The following is a 23,913-nucleotide window of genomic DNA, read 5'->3' on the forward strand; positions in this document are numbered from 1 at the left end:
AACAAGTTCAGCCCCCAAAATTTCAGCCTCGGAACAGAAATTGAGTCAGAGATGGAAGTGAATGGACATGTTGTGGTTATCTGAAAACTTTTAATTTATTACATAGCAAAAGTAGCTCTGTTGTGCGATTTGCCGTTTGTAAAGAAGTGTGTAAAACTGCTCCGAGAACAGCTACTGAGCTGGTAATAAGTGAAGGATCCATTTACTCACCACTGCAGCACCACTCTGAACTCCGCTCGGCCCCAACAACACAGACCCGGAAACGTCAGCCGCCTGAAATAATCGTCTTTTCTCTCAGAGAATATTAGTACGCTTCAGTGACTAGGTCACTCGTAAGTATTAAACTCCTCTAGGAGTTAGTTAAAACAGTTTCACTAACTCCGACTACTGTAAGGCCGTCAGCCCACGACGAACGGGAGGTTCTGCCTTGACACAAAAAAACAGAATGGTCCAAAATCTCCAAAAGTACCATGTAACAGATCAGTCAACTCCAAAGTCTACAAAACAAAAAAAAAAGCAAAAAGCGAAAGTGCTTCTTCAACTTAAAGATATGATTAAAAAATATGGAGATTTAATCAACGGAAAGTGTTATAAAATATTGCATTTCAAGGGGCATAAACAGTAGAAATAAAGTAAAAATAAAAAAGTAACCAAACTGTCCGTGGTCCATTAAACTGTCGTGAAAACTCACGAGTCAGAGCTGCACGAGTCTTCAGCGGAAAACTTGAGCGTGTACAATTGTTTTTTAAATCAAACATTAACGATAAATAAATATATATTATCTTTTCTTCTTCCTCTCACCTGCACTTCCACCGGCTCTGTCTCTCAATGTTTCACTACCTGTGTTTGTCATGTTGGGAGTTATTTTAGAAATGAGATCACCGAGGTGTTTGGAACGTCACTTTTAAGGTGAAAAGTTTTAACAACGTGATCCAGCAGAGGGCGCTGTGAGAGGAGCTTGGACATAGATCCATTTTGAATGCCCTCACTTTAAATCGAGCTAAGGCCGAAGTCCAACTAAGACAGGAAATTGGACAACTTGCCGACCCCTGAGTATACATGTGGAGGAGAAAATCGATGTTTTCAGCCATGTAGGTGGCGCTGTAATCACTTTCCTGTTGTGGCCAACAACGCCATCGTGTTATTTGTTCTTACAGCAGTATATTCGTCGTCTCGGGAGGACAATTTGGTGCATGTGCAGAACACCAAGTCCGACTAAGCGTACACATGCAGCAGTAATCAGACTATCAATCGCATTATCCTATGATAGTCTGACTAAGACTAAATCGATTTAATGCGGACTAACGTGACATTAAGGAAACTGGATTATTGTCTTAGTCCGACTAAAATTGGACTTTTACCATGAATGTAAACACACTGAGTAATGGTTGGTTGTTTTACTGTGAAAGCGCAAACTAATCCGTCCTGAGTGTGGAAGTATTTTTGCATCTATATCAAAAATCACAAATCTGCTGAGTCACCTGTTAGCGCAGGAGACATCATGGTAACCAATAATCAACTTTGTGTGAATAGCAGTAAGAGTATGAATGAATCAATGGCCGTCATGTTTGATGTTCTTCAAAGGAATGGTGTGAAATTAGTTCAAACTTAGTTTCCGGTGAAGCGTGCAGCCCTACTCTGAGTATTCTTTGGAAGGAGCGGTAAGAAAATTAGTGTCGAGACCTGACTCTCAGTTCAGTCTGAAGTCCAGGATGAGACACCAGTAGGGGGCAGGAGTTAAAGGGGTGTTACAAAATAGTCTGCAGGTTTCTGGTAGCTGTGTGCTTGCTGGTTGTGTGTCTGCATCTGTTCCTGCTGCTGCTGGATGATCTGCCGCACTTCCTCCTCCAGCTCTGGCGGGATGATGAGCTGGTCGTCGGGGTCCGGCTGCGCGGGAGCGTTGAAGTAGCCTCCTTGTTTCCTGACGGGGGCGTCGGCCGCTTCCTCTATGACATCCTGGTTCCTGCCTTGGCAGGCGACAGAGCCGTTAGCGCGAGCCCGGCGACCCAGAGTCCCAGACCGGGACTCCCCGCTGAGGCAGGGGGAGGAGGGAGGGACGGGTGAGGGAGACTGAGAGGAGAAGGGAGACAGTGATGCAGGAGGAGGGATGTTTGTGCTCGGCTGAGTATGAGTTGGACAATCTTGGCGGTGCAGACAGTGGACGTCAGCTTCCACCTCCACACGGCTGCCGTTGGAGAAGACGCCGGCGATGGGCTCCTCGTCCTCACTGTCGAGCCCGTTGTCCGACAGCGCTCCAGAGAACTGCCTCTGGAAGCCGCCGCTGCCTCCACACGCCGGTCTCCGCGAGCTGGCTCGTCCCAGGAGGTTGAGGTGTGACGTCAGGGGCTCGGTCTGAAGTGGCGGCTCCTCCGACGACGCCGTGGATCCCACCTCGCTGCTCATTTCAGACGTGCTGAACTCGCTGCTGAGCTCGCTTACCGTCCCTGAGGAGGCCGGCGGCACCGGTATGCCACTGTCTCCGCCTGCCGAGTACTGGTGTGTGCTGGTGTGTGTGCCCGGGCCGGGGCTGGGCGGTGGCGGCGGCGGCTCGCAGAAACAGCAGCAGTCTTCGGTGATGCTGAGCTGGACGACAACGGCGCTGAGGCTGTCGGAGCAGCCGTAGCTCTGGGCCAGAGTCACCAGCTTCTTTGCAGCAGCCAGAGCGTCCGGCACGTTCCTGACCGCCTCCACTGCTTCGCTGGGAGACAACATGTCCCATAATCCCCGGCTGCCCAGGAGAAAGAACTCGTCCTGCGGTGTGAGCGTCACCGTGGAGACGTGGGGCTGAGGGGTCACAGACGGGCACAGGAAGGAGTAACCCATCATTCTGGTGGAGTCGGTCACGCCACTGACTTTGTTATCCTGTAGAAGAAGAGAAAAAAAAGGTTGTTTTTCCTCACACTAAACTTAAAAGATACAATATTTTTCCCAAATCTCAGTTCTGAGTCTGTGTTTACCTCTGTGATGATGGCGTTGTGCTTTCGCACCCTCTGGTACTCAGACATGTCTTTGACAGTGTGTGTGCTGGAGAGTTGCATGGCTTTGCCGTCTCGGCACAGAACAGCCTGACACCTGCCTACGTTAGCCGCCTTCAGCGTGAAGCAGCCGCCGTGCTCGCCAAGAGCCACCGGGTCGTGTCGGATGTGGCATAAAGCCGCGGAGCCGCCCATCCTCTGACCTGCAGTGCCCAGCTTCCTGCAGCAGACAGACACAGAAAGCATTACAGTGTGAGGAAGAGGGATGATGTCATGATTGTGTGTGGGGTTTTCTTGAGACGTGCCGTTACCTCTGCATGGTGAGGAAAGTGTTGGTCATGTAATCCTCCTGCCTGTGGCCCCTGTGCAGCTCCTCCGCCAGCACGTCTCCCATGGTGCACTGCAGCAGGTAGGGCACCTCGACATTCCGGTCTCCATCAAAAACCCCGTACAGAGCTTCACGAATGCCGCAGAAACCGTCCAGAGCCAGAGCAGCCACACACAACCTGAGAACAACAGATCCCTCGACCGTTCATTTTTGGGCTGGGTTCACATAAAATCCTCAGATCAACCTTTTAATAAATGCACTTTCCTGTATCTTCTGCACACATGTAACGGAAATTAGGGACGGACATTTCAAGCAAGTGCTCTTTGAATATTAGATTAGGTATTATTTGTTGAATATTCTAATCTCCAGCGCATGAGAGCAAGTGAAAGTAGCTCCGGGTTCAGAGTGTGTTGCACTAAGGGAGAAGCTACCAAGATGCATTCAAAGACCCTGGTAAATGTCCATTTCTGCAGGATTTACATCAGTGGTTCTCAAACTTGTTATACCAAGTACCATCTTGAAGTAACAATGTTAAAAGACAGTGACCTTAAAATAGGCCGAGCAAAGTCAGTGATAGACTTTTCACAGGAGGAAGATTTATTCTCTCGTTGTTGTCCTCCTCTTCCTCACACTGGTTTAGAGAGATTAGATTAAGATGGAGCCTCTGGTATATACAGTAGAACAGTGTTTCTGAAGTACCACCAGAGGAAGCTCACGTACCACAGTTTGAGAACCATCGATCTAAAGCACTTTGATGCATTCAAGAAACCTTGTAAATTTCATCACTTCTGCAACCACACATAAAGTCCCCCCACTACATTTTTGCTGCGACCTTCTTATAATATATGCATCACAAATGGAGTATAAAGATATATATATATATACATATACATACATATATATATATATATACATACATATATAGATATATATACACACAAAAATCAATAGGACAACCTGCTCTTGACACTGATTGAGATAAAACTTCTCAGGTCTGCTGAAGAGACGCTTTTTAAAGTTTTATTATCCAGATTAAAAACTCATCTCTTTACTCTTGAGCTGCCAAACCGTGACATCTGATGAGCCGAGTTGGCGCTTTTTCACAACATGTTTCAGAGCGATCTATAAATATTGTAGATTTATGCCCTTTTCATGCTCGACATCTTTCCTCTGATTTTTATTGTATTTTACTGTGACGCTGTGGAAAAGTGCTGAATCGTCTCAATTAAGTTCACCTAAGAGATCCATAAAAGACAAGAACGCTTAACAAGCAGACGGAGACAGATGGAGAGGGGACTGACTTGTTTTTGACTCCAGAGGCTTCGGTGTAGCCGTGGCTCCACACCGCAGGGGCCCCGTGACCCTCACTCCCACACGGAGCAGAAGGAGACGGATCCACTCGGAAACATCGGATGTTACTGCAGAGACGAGCAGAAAAGAGGGGAGTTGATAAAGAGTAGCCTGTTGGGTTTTTCTGTAACTGGAACACTGCAGTGTGCGCGCTTATGTAAGCAGCTCTCACTTGAGGAGCTCCAGGCTTTTGTGGTCCAGGTTGAGGCGAGGATTTCCTGTGAGGTCCAGCTCCTGAAGCTTCGGAGGAAGTGTCTCTGGCAGAGTCACCTCTGTCAGCTCGTTGCAGCTCAGGTCGACGCACTGAAGAAGGGAAAAACAAAGAGAGGGTCAGATCTGTGATGATTTTTATGGCCTGTAGACAAAGTTTTTTTTCTTTTTCTCTCTTAATGATAGCAAATAATACAAAAAGTTACTTAAGTTCAGGAACCAGGAATTGAACAACACTAATCACTCATAAATCTATATTTTATCTATATTTTGTCTATTTACAGTGTTTTCTATCAAAATAATGTATAACAAACATTAAACACGTGTCTAATAATTGGTGCAATAATAAATAATAATCAGCCAATGTAAGTTAATAAACTAAATGTTTAAAATTGACAACTATTTCATGCTAAGAAAATATCATCTGATTAATCCGTTTACCGCTAATCCAAATGCTGTTGTTCGATGCACGTGAGATTATTCTACAAGTTTCCTCAGTACAAGTTTCCTCAAACCCGGCTGAAATTCTGCACTTATCGGCATATAGTGTTCCTACCAGAAAATGTGCAAACTTGCATTAATAATTAAGATTTCTTGTGTTATTTTGCTTTTTCAATAATTCAAACAAGCTCTCCGACTTTTCAGCTTCTTACATGTGAATATTTTTCTGGATTCTTTGCTCCATAAAATAAAGAAATCATTAAAACTGAATCATTTTGGTTTGTGGACAAAAATAAGACATTTGAGAACATCATCATTTCCAGGTTTGACAAACACTGATCAAATACCGTGCTCCGTTTCAAAGGGAACAACTCGCTTGAACTTGAATCTGTAATAGAATTATTACGGTCCTCAGTTTCCAGTACACATCAACATCAAAGTGAGGAGTGGTTTCTGGAAATCCTGTAATCCTGTTCAGCTCAATACCCTGACGATAAAAATCTCAGTGTAAGAAAAAAAAAAAAAGATGCAGGCAACTAAATAAGTTTCAAAATCTTCAAAAGAATCAGGATCTGTTCTCTTCCCTCAGCTTCCTTCACCCTCGTACACACACGCAGATAGTGGCAGGAGTACGGCGCATCGTTTTGGTTCAGAGAAACACAGAGATTAGGAAGGAACCAGAAATTAGAAATGATTTCTTAATCTGGTCCAAACCAGGTACGATTAAGACAGAGATGCAGAGGAAGATGGAAAACATGAGGTTGAAGTTTCCTTCCTTAATTCCCAAAACTAATTCCACAGAGTCCCTACATTGGGAGCAGCTGATGCAGGTGGTTGTGGGTTTCAATCCCGCAGCTGTATGAAAGCCGACGTTACTTACTTTGATCTCAGGCAGCTGGAGGACCTCTGGGAACGCGTTGATGCAGTTGGAGTGAGCTGACAGCGTGTGCATGCGCTGACAGCTGAGGATGGTGGTGGGCACCGCCCTCAGTCGGTTGCCGCTCAGGTCCAGCTCCTCCAGCTGCTCCAGTCGGGCCAGTTTACTGCAGGAGGAGGCGCAGGGATGATTATGTCAACAGTGGGGTGTCATTAGGGTCTATGGTAAATTTAAAACTTTTAAAATGGTGCCAAAATTTAAATGAATGTCCAAACCAATGCTCTTTAGTACAATAGATAAAACTATAACTCACATAATAAACAAAACTTTTGTTAATAACAATAATTTTGACTGAATTCACACTTTTATGACACATTTCTTGGAACAAACTTAAAAGAAAAGGAGGTTCTTTTAAAAATTATGTTTGCACTTCAGTCAGAAGATCAGTTAACTCCAGGTGAAGAGAGGTTAATCCTAACTCCTCAATCCTAACTCCCTACATTTTATATCAGAAAATGACCTTTGATACTTAAGTATAGCTGAAACTGCACTTATTTTTTCTCAGAAAAAAGAAAGCTTTGTTCATCATTTGTTTGGTAAAAAGATACTTCATTAAAGTTATTATGCTATCATTTTACTCATTTTGATTGTGCCGTTTGTGGCCCCCGGATTGAAATGAGTTTGACACCCCTGATGTAGAGCATTATACATACAGGGAGATGTTGTTCACATGCAGCAGCTCTGTCATATACCTGGCAGTGAAGGTCTGCAGCTGGTTGAAGGCGAGGTGAAGCACCCTGAGGCGACTGTGTGCCGTCAACAGAGGGACACACTTGTCTGTCAGACTGTTGTTGGTCGCGTAGAGCTCCTGCAGGCTGCTGACGTTGTCCTCCGATACGCTGGCCGCGGGGAGGTTCTCCAGCTTATTGGCCGACACGTTTAGATATCGCAGGCTATGGACACAGTGAAAGAGAGGAGGAGATACAAAAGAGTGAAATACGGATTCGGGGGAAGAAGTGAAACGAAAACAACGGCTGCTATGTCACTGTTTCGTGCACCTCTGTGCCTTCATGAACAGGTTGTGTGGGAGCTCAGTCAGATAGTTGTGCTGGAGGTCAAGGACCTCGAGCTGCGACCTCTCCAGCCTCTCAGCCAGCCGACACACTTGGTTCCAGCCTGCAAGAAGCTTTCTCAAGCTCACGCTGGACAGCAGCCTGCAACACAAACAACACAACAAGCTCAGTCTGTGTGTGTGTGTGTGTAAATCTGTCAGTGGAAACCGCTCTGGATTCCCCTGATGAGGAAACAGAACAGTACACAAAACACTCTTTGCTCTAGTGATCTCATTTTCCACTGAGGTTCAGTAAATACTCCTCTTTAAGTCAACTCTGAACGATGATGATGATTACAATGACTACAATCATTAAATATTTATGACACCCTTTAAATAACTATTACTAAATAATATTTCCAATGTGCTACATAAAAATCCACATGGGGAAGACAGTTAAGTGCTTGAGTCTATCATCTTAATTGCTCAGTGGATCGGTGATGATGCTTACGCTGTATACGTACTGTGTAAGTGTTATTCCACAAAGAAAGCATTAAATACATGTCGAGCTGCTTCCTACGTTTCCTCTCCAGATGACTATAAAATTGGCACAAATCACTTTATGACCTTGTGACGTGCAAAACCTATGACAATCGACACCCTATGACATGAAACTAGAGCTGCAACTAACGATTATTTTCATAATCGATTATTCTGTCGATTATTTTCTCGATGAATCGTTTGGTCCATAAAATCTCAGAAAACCTTAAAAATGTTGATCGGTGACCTCGAAATGACGATGTTCTGAAATGTCTTGTTTTGTCCACAAACCAAAATGATTCACTTTTAATGATTGCTTTGTTATCAAGAGCAAAGAAATTAGGAAAATATTCACATTTAAATAGCTTAAGCAAACGAAAATCTTGTTTTAATCATGAAAAAAGCTTCAAACCGATTAATCGATTATCAAAATAGTTGTAGATTAATTGTTTCAGCTCTATATGAAACGCTAATATACTCCAAAGTGTGTTAAGACGTTTTACTGGTGAAGTTGCTGCTGAACATCTCTCACCTCACCCTTCCAACATGTGTAGCCTTCAGTCAGCATCAAAACCCTAAAGATGTTTAATTTGTCTGTAAAAACACGGAGCCTCCACTGACCCCGGCTCCAGATATAAATAGAAAAGGCTCATTCTGAGGTCATGAAAAACAACTTTCCATACAATCAGGTGATTGTACACTTATTTTTTTTACACATTTTACACAGGATTTCTTTTACCAATTCATCGGTTTGAGTTTTAAGATTTTTCAGCTTCTTAAATTCGAGCAATTTCAAACAAAGAAATGATTAAAACTGAATTATTTTTGGTTTGTGGACAAAACAAGACATTTTAAAACACCATCATTTTCAGGTTTGACAAACACTGATCAACAGTTTCTGTCATTTTAAGGAGAAGGGTTGTAGATCGTTAGTCTGTGGCTCATAACCCTAGTTATCTGGCTGTTTAACAAGTAATAATAGGCCAATTTTAATGATTGAAAAATGTAATAAACACAAGTATAAATCACATTAAAACTACTTATGGTGTGCAAAGTCTGTTAGAATTAGAATTAGGTTGGGGATAAAGTAAGTGTTTGAGTTGAGTTTCTTACTGTATGGGCAGCTCGGTGACAGAGTTGTGACTGACGTCCAACACCTCCAGTCTGCTGCTGTCGCACACCCAGGCAGGGACACATCCCAGCTTGTTCCTTTACGAAAAACAAACCAACACAGTCAGTCAGCTGCTCTTCACTGTTTACACCGTCAACAGAACAGAGGAGGACGTTTGTCGTGAGTTTTCATACCAGGACAAGTCGAGCACCGTCAGATTCTCTGGCATGGGCTGAACCTCCAGCTGCTGCAGCTCTGCAAAGAAAACACACGCGCGGCTCTTTATCGTCTCTGCATCAAACATAATGAGTTTTAGCTGCTCTACAGCAAATAGTAAGTGCCCGTACCATTATGAGTGGCGTGCAGGCTCTTGAGGGCGTGGCCACTGACTCTGAGGTTCGTCAGAGTGTTTCTGTCACAGCGGAGGACCTCGAGTCTACAGAGAGACCGGACATCCAGCTCCTGCAGACCAGTATCCCTCAGGTCCAAGTGGACGATGTGGTCCAGATGCTCCAGGTCCCCGACTGTCACCTTCTGAAGCTGGTTCAATCTGTTTAACAAGGAAACAGGCCACACTGTTTCAACCTCTAATTGTTCTTGGCTGCAACAAATTTAACAACTGCCTTTGAACTGAAGCAGAAAAATCTGTGACCTCATAAATTAATAAAAGAAAAGAAAAATCGCAGCTCTCTGAGATGTTGAAACCTGGAGCACATTCCTGCTGCAGCATCAGCGGAGAGTGTTGCGTTTCAACCGAGTGCCGTTCCAGTATCACTGCTTCTAAAAAAATGTCAGATTTTCTTACCTGACATCGACATGGTGAACAGAGAGCCACTGCAGTCCGACCATGTCCAGGACAGAGAGCTGGTTCCCTGCCAGACACAGTCTCTCCATGCCTTTGAGCTTCTCCAGCAGGGCGGGGACGCCGCTGAAACAGTTGAAGGATAAGCCGAGGTAGGTGAGGCTGTCCAGAGAGCCCAGCTCCGCGGGCAGAGAGGTCAGCAAATTACTGTCCAGGAGAAGCGTCTGCAGACTGGACACAAACAGACGTGAGTTAAAGGGAGCTATCTTTAGCCAAGAGCAGGGAAACTATATTTTAAGCTATAGTTATGACTAGAGCTGCGACCATTCATTGATTATTAATCGTGCATTATTAATGATGCATTTTTCCTGTCCATCACATAGAGGCTGCCTGCTTCACAGTTCAAGGTAAATGATGTGCTGGCACACGAGTGTGAAATGATCCTTTCAACATAGGTTCATGATTTAAAGGCACTGTTTGCAGGCTGAGGGTGAACTGGGATTTAGAAAGTCAGGTTTAGTTTAAGATTTATCAACGTTGAGGCTAAAAGAGGCAAAAGTACTCCCATTTGTTTCCCTAAATAATAAACTGCTGCTAAAATGTCATCATTAATATCAAAGTGTCAGTAATGACATTCATATCTTGTGAAAGTGAGCAATAAAAAGCTCAAAAAGACAAAAACATAATTATTTCTCCCTATCTTGAGGATCACCTGCTCTTTCAGTGATCCCCACATTTGATTTGCCAGAGATTTTTACACCCCGTCCCCCTCCTGTGACGTGGGTCACATCCTTCAACCAGGGAGAAATGGGTATTGGGTACCTTGCTCAGAGCTACCCCAACCTTTGCAAAGTCAAGATTTAAACCAGCAACCCTCCTGATACAAGCCAATTTCCCTTTCTACTAGGCCATGGGCTGCCCAAAAGACAAAAACTCTAATGATAATGATGAGAATAAGTATTATGACAATAAATTGGATGAAGTGTGATCTATTAGCAAGAATGTAATACAAAAAAGCCATAACAAGACACAATCTACTTTAATATTTAACATTCCTGTGGACAGAGGAATCCCTTCATCTCGTGTAGCCTTTTTATTATCTGCAAAAACAAATCTGTGGGGGTTTTTTTTTGTGAGGACATCTTTTTATTGTGGATCAAAGTGATGAGCTACATCTGCTGCTTCAATCATTTATGAAAGGGGGGTAAGGCCAGTAGCCTGTGGAGAGATAATTACTATCCTCTGAGAATATGGATGCACACAGTCTCGACATTAAAAGCACAGCTGAACAAACTTCTGTCTCAGTCTGTCAGCAGCACCACACCACAAGTCAGTGAGGACACACGACGGGCAAATAACCTGCCAAATTACCACCATCATCATCATCATCATCATCAACAACCACCACAGGGATGAAGCAGTCACCCTCCTCCAGCTCACTTCACTCACTTGTGCATGGCTCCTACATCTGCAGGCAGCGACGAGAGACGGTTTGCAGACAAGTTGAGCTCCGTGAGCGAGGTGATGTCACACAAGGCCAGAGGAAACTCGGACAGCGAGTTATTCGACAGACTGAGGCTTCTCAGTTTACAAAACCTAGATAGAGAGAGAGAGTGGAACAATCACGTTAATCTGTCAAACTCATAGTTACATGAGAACAAACAAGGAAATGTTACCAGGGAGGAAACCTGCACAAGGTCTTCGACAGTACACAAACTATTTAAAGCAGAATGTTTACTCGGGTTTAAAGGTTCACCATAACAATGCATCATGCGGTTCAGGTGGGAGTGAGCATGAGTGTGTGTGTGTGTGTGTGTATCCTAGCTTTCCTCACATAATCCGGTTCACAGAGGGGTCAGAGAAGAAGGCAAAACTAGACCCACGTTCTCTCGGGCAGGGGAAAGACACAGCACGAGGGACAAGCATATTCCTCAGAACACAGCCGAGGAAGCATGTGTTTGTGGGGGAACAGTGGAAGAATATATACATATATGTATATGTATGTATATGTATATATATATATATATATATATATATATATATATATATACATACACAAACATATATACACACATACATATATATATATTTATTTATTTATCTAACTAACAGGAGACAGTTAAGTAAAGTTTGTGTGAATATCTTCCTACGGTAAAGACAAGACAAAGACAAAGCTGTTATTTTAAGTGGAGGCGAGTTCCCACAGGACAGTCACAGTGTCTATACTGGGTATTTGTACATCCAAACACAACATCCAGATCTTTAAGGATCCACTGGGAGTCTGTAAACAGCACTTGGGTCTTACTCCAATTCAAATGTGAATGAAAGAGGAAACATGACACAACATTTTTTTTTAAATAAACCTACATTTCATGATTATGTAAACAGTAAGGGCTTTTTTTTTTATCTGCACTATATAATATTCTGACTGGATACAGAACTCATTTTTACAGCGTCAATATCAACAAGCAGATTTCCTAGACTACAAGCGGCACAGTGTGCTCGCCCAAATCTGAAAACACGCACATGAAAACAACAACCTGGATCCCAAGTGTTTTCATGTCGTTTTGATCCACACTGCGGAGTGGAGACAGAGTCTAAACAAAGGAATCTCCCTCCTCCTCCTCCTCCTTCATCACAGCCTCACCAGTGTCTGGTCAGAGGAAGCACAGACACAAGCCAGTATATGTGGTTCATCATCAAATGAACCAAATACAACCATTCTTGTCAGTTTGCTGTACATAGGGTTTCCCTAGTTTACTTTGCTGCCTTTTTAATTTTCTTATCAGTCCCTGGAGAACAAATGTAATCACTTTCACATTTGTATTTTCATTTTCCCTGTGATGTCAGTGACAACAAAAAACAAGAAGCCCTCAGCCCCTGAGGTCAGGTGACCAACGTCAAATCTCCAAACATGACCTCAGCTTGTTTTTAATCTTCGGATACCATAGAGTCACCCCTCACATGCATGACCTCATCTGTAATCTGAGCTAAGCTGCTTCCTCTTTACACCATATGGTAGATCCTCGACACAGAAAGGAACCAGAGGGACATTCCCACATCCAAACAAGAGGATAACAAAGAGGGAAAACACTGCTTTTATCTGCCAGCTCCTCCTTTTGCTGTGTTTAAACACACAGGATTATACATGCCCCTTGTGTGTGTGTGCTGACAATAGAAACTCACCTGGTGAGTGCTGGAACTCCTCTGTGAGGGGAAACGAAGTTGTTTTTGAGATTGAGGTGGGTGAGGTCGTGGCTGTAAAACAGCTGAGCAGGCAGCTCCTCCAGGCTGCAGCAGGACAGGTCGACCGAGTTCACCCTCTGCGACGCAATCTGACACAGACAAGGTTGAGCAGCACGAGAGGCAGATGTTTAAAACATGGCCACAACCGTCCACGCGACACATCAACAACACTGAATTTATGTCGATCAAAACGTCAAAGCTGCTTCTACGGACAAACAAGGTCAAAAGGGAGCGCACCTTTGAGGCCATTCTGTGCCACCGCAGGTGATCTGTGTACGAGTCATAGCTGATGTAGTAGGTTTGACTCTGAGGACCCGCAGAGCTGAAAGCCAGGCAGTGGCTGTGTCTCTTCACCTCCTCCACCTGCAGCACACACACACACACGCACACACACACACCCAAAAAACAACAAAAAGACTTTTAATGCAGTAGCAATGCACCAAAACAAAAAATGGAGAAGAACATGAGCATGCACGTAAAGCTTGTCGTTCGGTGACATCAGGCCGGGGTTCAGGGTTATACATGTTTTGTTTAATGGACGTGACATTGTCATGTGACTACTTCACATTAAGCTGTGTATGAAGCAAGTTGCTGCTCCCAAAGAAGAAACACACATCACCTGACCTGTTGCTGTGTCAGACGAGGACGTCTGGTCTCACAAGTCTCACGGAGAGACACGCATGCCCAAATGAAAAAAACAACCAAAAACTGCTTCTCAGACACGTCTGACAGAAAGTATAATTTAGCACAAGTCAGCATTCACTAAATTTAGCCGGTGAAACTGATTTTGCACCACAGTCTCAGTGTCTGTATCTGTCAAATAATAATATGTCACAAAACACTCTTTCTGAACCCACTTCAAAGTAAAAGAACTGAATTAAAAAGACTCATATTACCATATTTGCAGGACCAGAAGATGTGAGCACGGCTTCATACTGAAGACTTGAATAAGGTGACATATTTAAATGACGTTATTTACGGCTATTTTTAAAGGCAAACCTTGTGCAGCTTGTCAGGAGACACACACTCCCTGTGTGAACAGCTGAGGTGCATGAGACACGGCAGATCAACAGCGCACTTCACACATCCAGCGTCGCCCATAAATAAGTCTTCATGAAATAAATGTGACGCATGTTCTGAGCAAAACCGTTTTTCTACTTCCCTTTGGTTCCCTCCGTCTTAGGCGGCGTGTTTTTGCTTATGTTTATGTGATGACAACAGCAGTCAGGACTAAACCGCACTGAAAATATTTTTGAAAATAGGTCAGAGCATGACTCAGGCTTTTTTTCTGCTGGTTCAAGATACACCCTATACTAAAGGAGAAGCCACATGTGCAATTCTTCTCAGATTTTCCGTTCTTTCTCACGACAGTGGTGTCTGTGTTGACACTGCTTCCACATTTCAGATGATTCGTTCCACTGTGTTGCGAAAAAACAGTCGTGCTGTGTGTGTTTTCACGCTATAAATAAGCCACATGCACTGGTGTGAGGGCACAGCACGTTCTAGCTGATAATAGTAGAATTTATAACTTTCCAGGTGTTCACTTTTATGGAAGCCCATTTCTGCCAGAAAAAAAAATAGGTAAAACTTTGCTCTGATAATAAAATTATCCTCAAAGTAAGTCGAAATTATGAGATAAAAAAGCCGCAATTATGAGATAAGAAGTGTGCATGCACCTAAACGGCAAGGTTTGTAATGGCCCTTTCTGTAACAATGGTAATTGTTGTCATTGTTCATGTTGTGAAGGGACGTCTTAGAGTGACGGACCGGAAGTGAAAGTTGAAGAGTCCGGGGGTTGACAACTACAGCTGTCTGTTCATACTGTATCTCATAATTCGGACTTTTATTCTCATAATTTTGACTTTTTTGTCCTGCTTCAGAATGAACGCGTATTTTTGGCTAATCGACAAATACACATGTCACCGTGGCATATTTTATGACAATTGTAATACCGTTTCCTCAACTAGAGTGGGACCCCCCTAGAGCAAATCCGACTTTGTGTGACTTTAAAACGATTTATTTTGGATTGTTCTGTGTTCTAGGCTTTGTTCACAAATCTTTCCAAAAAAAAGTCTGTATGTGAAACTGTTGTGTTTTGCAGGTGTTTCTTGCCTCCCTTCAACAAATGAGAGGGAGGGGACTGTAGAATACCTTACATATCATGGCAGGTATAAACCAATTTGAACTGTGATTTTTAAAACTTCTGTATGCAGTGCATTGACCTGCAGTTTGTCTGAGAACTGCTCAGCAGGAGGTGAACGACCTCAGAGTTTCAAAAACAAATCTGTTTTGCTCTGCGGGGTCCAAACCACACAAAGGGGAAAAACTGTCTCTATGAGGCAACTTTACATGTTCTCGTTCATGAAGAGACTGAATGACGACATGAAATGTACCCACCTTTCCTCCGATGAGGGGGAGGATGTGCATCTTGCCGGTGTGGGCGTGTTTCACGGACGAGACAATGAGGCAGGTTCCACTCAGTGTGACCTGACGCTTCGACCAGCGGTTCACTGGCAGCGCGAGCTTCCCCTTGCGAACGTTGAACACGCCGTAGAGCTGCACACGCTCAGAACCGCCCACACTGCGAGGCTTACCTACGGAGACAGAGAGACAGAGAGAGAGAGAGAGACGGAGAGAGATTACTCTAAATATCGTGACAGCAGCAAACTTCTACATAACGTAGGAACTTATATGAAGCCACCAAATTCAAGGACTTTCCAGGACCAGTTCCCTCAATTTAAGGACTGAATGCGCTGACACAACTTAAGATGGGAGGACAACTTTTAAGAGTCTCTTCGCCCACGGCGTCGACTTTTATTGATTTGCAGCACGCTCTGCATCTGGACAAGTGATTGTCCTCAGGATCTTGGGTCAAAGTCAGTCTTTGGTGAGACAGAGATCTTGGAATCTTCGTCATTTTCTCTCTCTCTTGTTTAACTTTACTCGCTCATTGTTCTGTGTGGAATCTTACGTCTGGCGGAGAGAGAGACAGTGACTTTGACTCTGCGTTTGTCCTGTGTAGGCCTCGTCTACATACATCAAACAATGCAGGGCATGTAACAGTAGGTGGCGCCATAACAAACAAGGGAGATATTTACCTAAACATCAACTTCACTTCTTTACTGCACAAAATTCAATGACCCATGTCTATTAAGTATTTCGATTGCGATTTCAAGGACCTGTGGGGACCCCGTGTTAGGTTAATTAATTAAAACTTAATTTTATGTTATGTTGTTTAAAAGAGAAAAATAACTAACTAACAAATTCAGCAAATTTGTCCTGACCCCAGTGTTTGGGAGTCACTGCTGTATATGATGTTGTCCAGCTTGCTGGCAAACCCGAGTATGATGGTTATTGCTTTTTAAACAACAGAGATACACAGCAGCGCAGCAAAGCTCTGTGGGTTTTTGTGAATCAGCTCTCACGCTGGGGCCTCTCTTTCAGAAAGTGAGAGCAGCAGGGAGATGTGTGGTTATGTAAGCGAACTGTAGCTAATAGCCCGAGGGCTGAGTGAGTGAACAAGTCACTCAGGCGCGAGTTGTTACATCGCTGGCACCACAAGCTACCACAGTTCAGTAAAGACACAGGCAGTAGTAGAGGTGGTGGTGGTGTGGGGGGGGGAGGGCTGTCTGTGTTACTGCTCTGTGCGTCTAAATCCAACTTTCTTAAAAACCTGCTCATTTTCTGCTGAGAAGAGGTGAAACACGACACACACAGAGTCGAGGCCTTCAATCAGATTAGCTTGTTATGCAACACTAAGCGTCACTTTGGTTGAGTGGAGATTATCAAGCATCCATTCGGGATCAAACCTACTCAAGTGTGTCCGCGTCAAAGAGCTTCAAATGTCAGGGTCAGAGTCAATGTCTTGTTTCTTTTTTAAAATCATATAATTCCAGATATTACATCAACAATTGCTTGATGTAATTGTTAAATAACAATCACATCAGGGACACTTGATGAATTGTTTCGGTTTGGGAAAGGAAATAAATACTTTTCGACCACATTGAAAAAGCGATTAAACCACTTAATTTGTTTTTAAAAGAAAATCTGTTTCAAGATTTCATACTTTACAACCATTTAAGTTACAGTGGAAGGAAAAATAAGAGTCAATATAACTGGATGAGGAAATCAATTAGTGAATCAGTTCAGACAAAGTTGTGTGAAAAACCAGACACACAATTTTAGCTATTTCTGACATTTTATAAGCAGAATAATTAGCCAAGAAGAAGAGTGCCAGGTTTACTTTCTATTTAATAATCAATAGTTGCAGGGCTGGTAAATCATTTTATATATCCATTAACATAAAAGGTACTGGAGTAAGTAAAGTTTTTTTTAATAAAATAGTTGCCCCACATTTTAAGCAGATGATGTATAAACTTTAATGGTGGTTTAATGGTCTTTCAGTTACTTCATTCAGCCAATATTTAACATGTTGAGATTGTAAATCTACGCTTCTTCCAGCAAAGTAATATTTACCATGAAAAGTACACAGAAGAAATCTTCGCAGCAACTTGTTCATTAACCTGTTCATTTAAGACATTGCAATATATATCTACAAATGCAAGGGACTGCAATCATCAGCCAGTTCAGTAGCCACATTACTGTCCAACAGTTCGTTTGACAGGCTTCAAACTTGGGAGGTTACTTACAAAGGGCATCAGTGTGTACAGTGCCAACTCTGACAGTGTTTGGATGAGAAATGCTAGAGATGTCCATAGAAATGTGACAGATATATAGCTGAAAGAGCTGCTTCCACTTCCTCACACAAACCCAAAACTACACAAAAATAGGTCCATATTTAATGGGTACTGTACGAGCAAAATAGAAAATGAAGTATATTATAATTTTGAAAAACCCCAAGGTAATTTCTAGCTTTTTCCCTGACCAACAGTCCAACATAGAAATGATGAAGATGGAAACGGCAACAATGACTGAAACTATTCATCCATTATTAAAATAGTTGACCAGTTTTTCTCTCGGTCGACTCAGTCAGCAGTTCTGTTGTATCACTGCCATGCATAATTCCAGGGCTTTTCGCAATTTATTCCAGGATGTAGGATCTGCCCACATGAAAGCTCCTTTTCAGATCTCTGAACAGAGCAGAGTACAAACAGGAACAGCGAGTCCTGAACATACAGAGAAACATGACGCAAGCAAACATCAGTGAAGCGGTGGTGGAAGAAACCAAAAGACGAAACGTCAGTGACGGTGACATCACGCGGTTTCTTTGACCGCTATGAATGAAGGGGTAAATCGGTTCCGATCCTTTCAAAACACGCCCCGTTTTAAAATAAACAGTAAAGTGGAATGTGTATTGTCTGAGTTTCTTTCCGTCCATTTCTCTCAGTGTTGAACATCCCGTCTCATTTCCTGTCCGTGATACGACCCAACCTTTTTTTTGCCGCATCTTGTCCTGGACAAACTTTTCTTTATGATATGTGACAATAAAGTTAATATCCTTGAGTTTGGACTGTAAGATGGACAAATCTCAAGTTCAAGTCAAATTCAAGTTGTGTAATGTCTATATTACATTTTCTGATGTAATATAGACATAACACAACAAAATAATTTGAGGATTAACCAAAAATTTAAATAGCCCTATATCTGAAGTCTAAATCTGCAATTTCCAATCTTTTTTTCTGAGGATGTACCACAAACTTTCACTGAATCCAAACCAGCCTCTTAGTTCTGGACCATGGTAGCATTCATTAGGAACAAACCTCGGCTCTTATGGTTTTCTGGTTTCATATTAGATTTTAGTGGAAAAAAAAATTGGACAATGTCTTTGTTAGGCTTTATTCTATTTCAGCTTATGTTCCATAGAAATTGTACTCCTATGTTTAATGTCAAGCACTTGTGCAATACAAATAACGCTTTTTCCTTATGATGGCAACATCAGAGGGACAAAGTGAACAACCCGTTTGTATTCAGGTCGACACATTCTGGACATCACATCATATTTAACCTTGTAAAGTAAAGCAGTGACCTCTGAGTGCTGCAGTCCCAGGATGATGAGGCGCCTGCTGCTGTGACCGTCTCTGAGAGATCCAAAACACTGAGGAGGTGAAATCTGAGTTCCGCTAAGGTTGATTTTCTTAGTGTCAGCACAGTGTGTGTGTGTGTGTTTAAAAGAGAGAGAGATAGAGAATACACGGCAATGTGCATTTTTCTCTTAGTCATTCTCCTTTGGCTCGATTCTGAACATCAGCATTAACAAACAAGATTCAGGGGTTTTGTGCATAGTTTTACTTCTCCTCTTCCAAGTTCTCTTTCCTGCTTGAAAAGAGAAATACATCCTTCATTAAAGGACTGCCAGTTAACTTCCCTTTAAAAGGGGTTATATGTCAAAAAGGCACAGGTTTTACAGTAGATTATCTTATTTCATTTCATGTCAGCTTTCAGTATCTCACCACACTACTTCTCTAGGAAGTTGTATGTCGCACGGCACTTTCCCGTCATACAAACAATATTATAATAAATAATAAATTAGCCAACTATTACAAATTAGGCTGCCCTATTTCTAAATAAACAGCATGTTTCATGGCTGTGTGTAAATGTTAGTGTGCAGCAGTTAAAAGGGCCCCTGGTCTCTACAGCGTAACTATAATATGTCATGTTTTGTTCCTCTGTCATGCGAATGTGGGAGCCAAAGAGCTGTGAGGGGTGGAGAGTGGAAGGATAGGCGGGGAATTAACCCGGCTCTCTATGTGACAGTTTTCAGGGTGTGTTTGACAACTGGAAAGGAAATTAGTGTCTTTGTTTTGTGGACTATTGGTTTACAAAATGGTTTATAAACCAGCATTTCTCAATAAACAATAGAATCCAGATTGATTGTGTATCCATTATATATTATTAGCTTATCCTTTGAGGGTTGGAGGGGGAACTGGGAGCAATTCTTTTCACTGGACAAATTATGGAATGGAGCCATTATTGTCAAATTAATCAATATTGAAAATAATGACTGGTTGCAAGCCGTCTTGAGTTAATGGTTTCTTTCCGATGTGAAATAAATTTGACAAAATAAGGAAAAGACTATTCTCTAAATCTTTACAAAGAACAGAAAGTGTGAGTTAATGGTCCAAAAATATGTTATGTTCTTCTTCCTCATTATTACACCAGTAGCTCCTGATCTTTATCCCCGTCTCTTTGCTGAGGGTGTTAAAATAAGGTCACAAACAATATCCAGTTGTGTTAATCCCACAAGAGATCATGGCTGTTTTTTTACATCCTCTTACACTGAAACAGGTTCAATAACAACAACAACAACGGCACCATAATAGGAAGAGAACCTAAATCCATTGTGCCTCATATTTTCGGTTTCGCATCGTGTCAACAGATCACACCTGTCACCTCCAGATGTGTCTCCCTGCACCACCACACACACACACACACAGAGAGTTGTAGAGGGGAGTTTGCAGGCAAAACATTGGGTATTGTCCCCGCAGGACAATCGCATACACTGGTTTAACAGTCCCACTGACCAAACACAATGACAGCACTCACGCTACACTGAGAATGGATGAACAATGAATGAGCAGAGATGAAAATGGCATGGTGTAACTAGCGCCCAGGGGCAAGACTCTGACAGCTCAATTTAACACGCTTGATAAATCTTCTCAGGATGGTTTATCAGGCGTATTAAAACATACCTGCAGTGTATTTACTGCCTAAAAATAAAACATGACGCAAGGGTTGATCAGTGTACAACTCAGAAAAATAACTCACCAAAGTAGAAACGGATCAGGCAGCCGATTTCTGGATTCATCCCCTCCTCCTGCACCCTCCAAGCATCTTCATAGCCCAGATTGGTGAGGTACTCGTTTAATATCTGCAGAGGCCTCTCCTCATCGCCCAGCCGCCGCACAGCTCCACCATGCAGCTGGACAAAAAGGGCTGGGGTCAGACTAGAATTTATGGGCTCCGACCATCCTCTGCTCCCCCCAGAGATCTCCAGGTCAGGCTGGACAGATGCCTGGCTGGTCAGGGGTCGAGACTGGGAGCTGCTGGCGCATTTGGAGGGAGGTTTGATTAATATGGGGGTATCTGTGTTATCCCCAGCTCCTGTCTCAGCATTTTGATCTAGTCTTGTCACTTGGTTGGAGGGGTCAGAGGTGGTGGTGGTCAGGTCTCCCTGCTGGTCCACGGCACAGTCACTGTTTGAGTGTGTTGGGGATGAAGCGAGGTCCACTTCATCAGAGGAGCTCTCAAACGGGTCAGGCTCCTCTGTGGCACTGTCACAGTTTTGGCTCATCACTGAGGAGTCTGTGCCCAAACCCAGGGCATCACTGAGTGAGTCCCGGTGCTCTGTGCTCCTGGATCCACCTGGACTGAAGTCCTCACAGGTGCTGCTCTCCATATCTGAACCTGAGTAGACACCATAACAGTCTGCCGCACTCAGACTCAAGTCCACCCCAATGTCATTAAGGTAAACCTCAGATGAGGAGTTGCTTGTGCTTTTATCATCCAACAAGTTAGAGGACAGTTTAGTGTCGAGATAATACTGTTTTATGAGTCCATTCTCCTCTCCTTTATGGTTTCTGGCGTCCACACCAACAGTTACACTGTTACTATCATCAGACTGACCATTACTGTATTTACAATTATCATTTACGTCAACTGGTGCAGCAGTTTTGCTGTTGATTCTTAGCACAGCCCCAGCTTTGCTCCCCTCCAGCTTCGAGGCTACCTCCCGCGCTGGGGTGTCCACTGTGCACAGAACGGGGCGTGGGTAGGAGGGCGTGAGCCAGTCGTGGACGTGAATGCAGCCCCGCCGGTGCTCCGATCTCACCCATGACTTATCAGAGGCCTGGAGCTGCTTGGACTGCTTCTGCCGAAGAAAAGTCCTCCTGTCAAGGCTGAGGGTGCTCAGCGGCGAGGCGGAGGCAGCGGCGCCGGCAGCCTCCGCGGAAGACAGCGCGGCAGAGGCGCTGGTCGGCGGAGCCCCCAGCGACAAATTCCTCTTGTGCCTGTGCCGTCTCCTGCTGAGCAGAGAGTTGACAGAAGTGCTGCTGTTGGCCGATGTCAGATTATACATGTTGGCTGTTTTCACGGCGGGCATGTTGAGGTTTTTGGCCGCACCGCCGGTGGCAACTTGATTTTGATAGATACCGTTCCTGATCGCAATCTGGAGAAGGGAGGTGGCCGCGATTCCCTTCCCGAAGAGTTTCGCCTCTGCGCCTCCCCCGTCATCCTCTCCGATGGACGGTCTCTTTCCAGTGGAAAGCGGCGTTAATCCACTGGGCTTCATAGAGTTACTGTCACTGACACAGTCCGGTAAACCATGTGGCGCTGACGGCGTTGAGACTCCGCCAGTCCCGTTTTCCTTCACACTTTCCATCGTCCCGTTAGCAAGCGGCGGCGTCACTGAGTTAGCAACAGCCCGCAGGTGGTGAACGCTAGCCCCGCGTTAGCTCGGAGCCTGTTAGCCTCACTCTACTCTCACTGGCTACAGTTTCAGCGACTGGTTAGCTTAGCATGCTAAAGTGCTGCGCAGTTCGCCCGAAAAGAGTTACTCCGCTACATCATTCCGTCCGGTAACGCACCCGTTAGCTCTCCGACAGGAACGGACCGGCTGGCCGACATGAGAAAAAGGCGTTTCCAGCTGCTTTCCGTGGAGGCTGCCACGAGAAGGCGCGACAGCTACTGTACAAACCCACAGCAGCAGTTATGGTCAGCGGTACACGGTGGACAGGGCGGGGTCTCATTGGATATGAATTATGAGGCGTTTAAGTGTCAGCACAGTGCTCGGAATTATCTGCATTGTGTGTGTGAGTTTCCATTCCGAACCAAACCGCATTGCTTTAGAAAACGTACAAATCCTCGAGTTATTTTACACATTTACGTGTCCTTTTGGTGTCACGTGATCGGGTTGACAGCGTTTTACAACGAAGCAAATATAAATATTTTTTAACGTATGGGAGTCAACACAACATCAGGCTTTTAAAAAAAAAAAGTTTAAAATACCGATTTACTGTCTGTTTATGCATAATGTTTAGTTTATATCCTTTGAAAGTTATCCTATACGAGTTATGTGAATGCAACACGGACTGTAGTTTATTACTTTGTCATTGAGCCAAATAACAATAACATTCATTATCTCATTCTACATTCATTTGTAACTGTAAACTATGAAAAGGTCCGCAGTTTACTGTGGAATTCTGCAGTTGTTTCAAAACACGTCTTCTAGTGCCATCTAGTGGTGTAAAGAAAAATGACATCACTGGCGTGACCAGCAATTCCTGAAGTATGATATATAATATATTATATTATGTTATATTATATTATATTATATTATATTATATTATATCATATCATATCATATCATATCATATCATATTATATTATATTATATATTTGCATTGGCATTATTGACTACTTGCTTTATTGCACAATATGAAACAGAACTCTGTGTCGTTAAGAACTACAGTACACACTTAAGTGTGTGCGTGACTGACCTGCTCTGCAGTCACTCCATATCTGTTCATATTGGCTCAAGCAAAAATGAGCAAAAAGTCCACTTGCAAAACTACAACAATTAGTGTTAGTCACTTCAGAAACCATTAAAAAGTGTAATTAAAAGAAAAGATGACCCAGTGGTAAATTTCCTCAACTTTCCTTTCCTCAAAATGTGTTCAAAAGTAGGTAGGCAATATAGGAAGGAAGGCAGTTTGGTCACTAGGTAGGTAGATAGGCAGTTAGGTAGGTAGCGAGGTAGGAAGCAAGTTTGGTAGGTAAGAAGGCAGGCATGTAGGTAGATAGGCAGTTAGGTAGCTAGGTAGGAAGCTAGTTTGGTAGGTAGGAAGGCAGTTAGGTAGGAAGAAATACATGGTCCAAGATCCCAATAATATCACGATACAACGATTCTGTGATGATCACTATATTGCAAGACAATCATATTGTGATACATTACGATATCTGCATCGTATTGCATGAGGAAGGCTGACAATGTAGCACCAAATGGATGTTTTGACCCACACCTAATA

At 43.4% G+C, this 23,913-nt stretch overlaps 1 protein-coding gene across 1 annotated transcript; it reads right to left on the reverse strand.

The window, feature by feature from the left end:
• Positions 1–70: 70 nt before the first annotated feature.
• LOC131465562 (PH domain leucine-rich repeat protein phosphatase 1-like) lies at positions 71–22,601 on the reverse strand. Its single transcript, XM_058638353.1, has 17 exons — positions 20,657–22,601; positions 15,329–15,525; positions 13,169–13,294; positions 12,872–13,020; positions 11,135–11,281; positions 9,689–9,916; positions 9,231–9,433; positions 9,078–9,138; positions 8,886–8,981; positions 7,240–7,395; positions 6,934–7,134; positions 6,185–6,347; positions 4,826–4,956; positions 4,605–4,721; positions 3,287–3,481; positions 2,958–3,195; positions 71–2,862 (listed from the first exon to the last, which is right to left on the reverse strand). The coding sequence occupies exons 1-17, from the start codon at positions 22,266–22,268 to the stop codon at positions 1,738–1,740; spliced, it is 5,145 nt and encodes a 1,714-aa protein (XP_058494336.1). The 5' UTR covers positions 22,269–22,601; the 3' UTR covers positions 71–1,737.
• Positions 22,602–23,913: the final 1,312 nt, after the last annotated feature.

Source organism: Solea solea, chromosome 9 (assembly GCF_958295425.1).
Source record: "Solea solea chromosome 9, fSolSol10.1, whole genome shotgun sequence".
Lineage (NCBI taxonomy): Eukaryota > Metazoa > Chordata > Actinopteri > Pleuronectiformes > Soleidae > Solea > Solea solea.

Excerpts from the sequence above, each read along its gene's own strand:
- LOC131465562 (XM_058638353.1), bottom strand. The coding sequence starts at position 22,268 with ATGGAAAGTGTGAAGGAAAACGGGACTGGCGGAGTCTCAACGCCGTCA. Across the intron at positions 3,196-3,286 it reads ACTTTCCTCACCATGCAGAG|GAAGCTGGGCACTGCAGGTC; the intron begins GTAACGGCACGT and ends TGTCTGCTGCAG. Across the intron at positions 2,863-2,957 it reads ACAACGCCATCATCACAGAG|GATAACAAAGTCAGTGGCGT; the intron begins GTAAACACAGAC and ends CTTCTTCTACAG.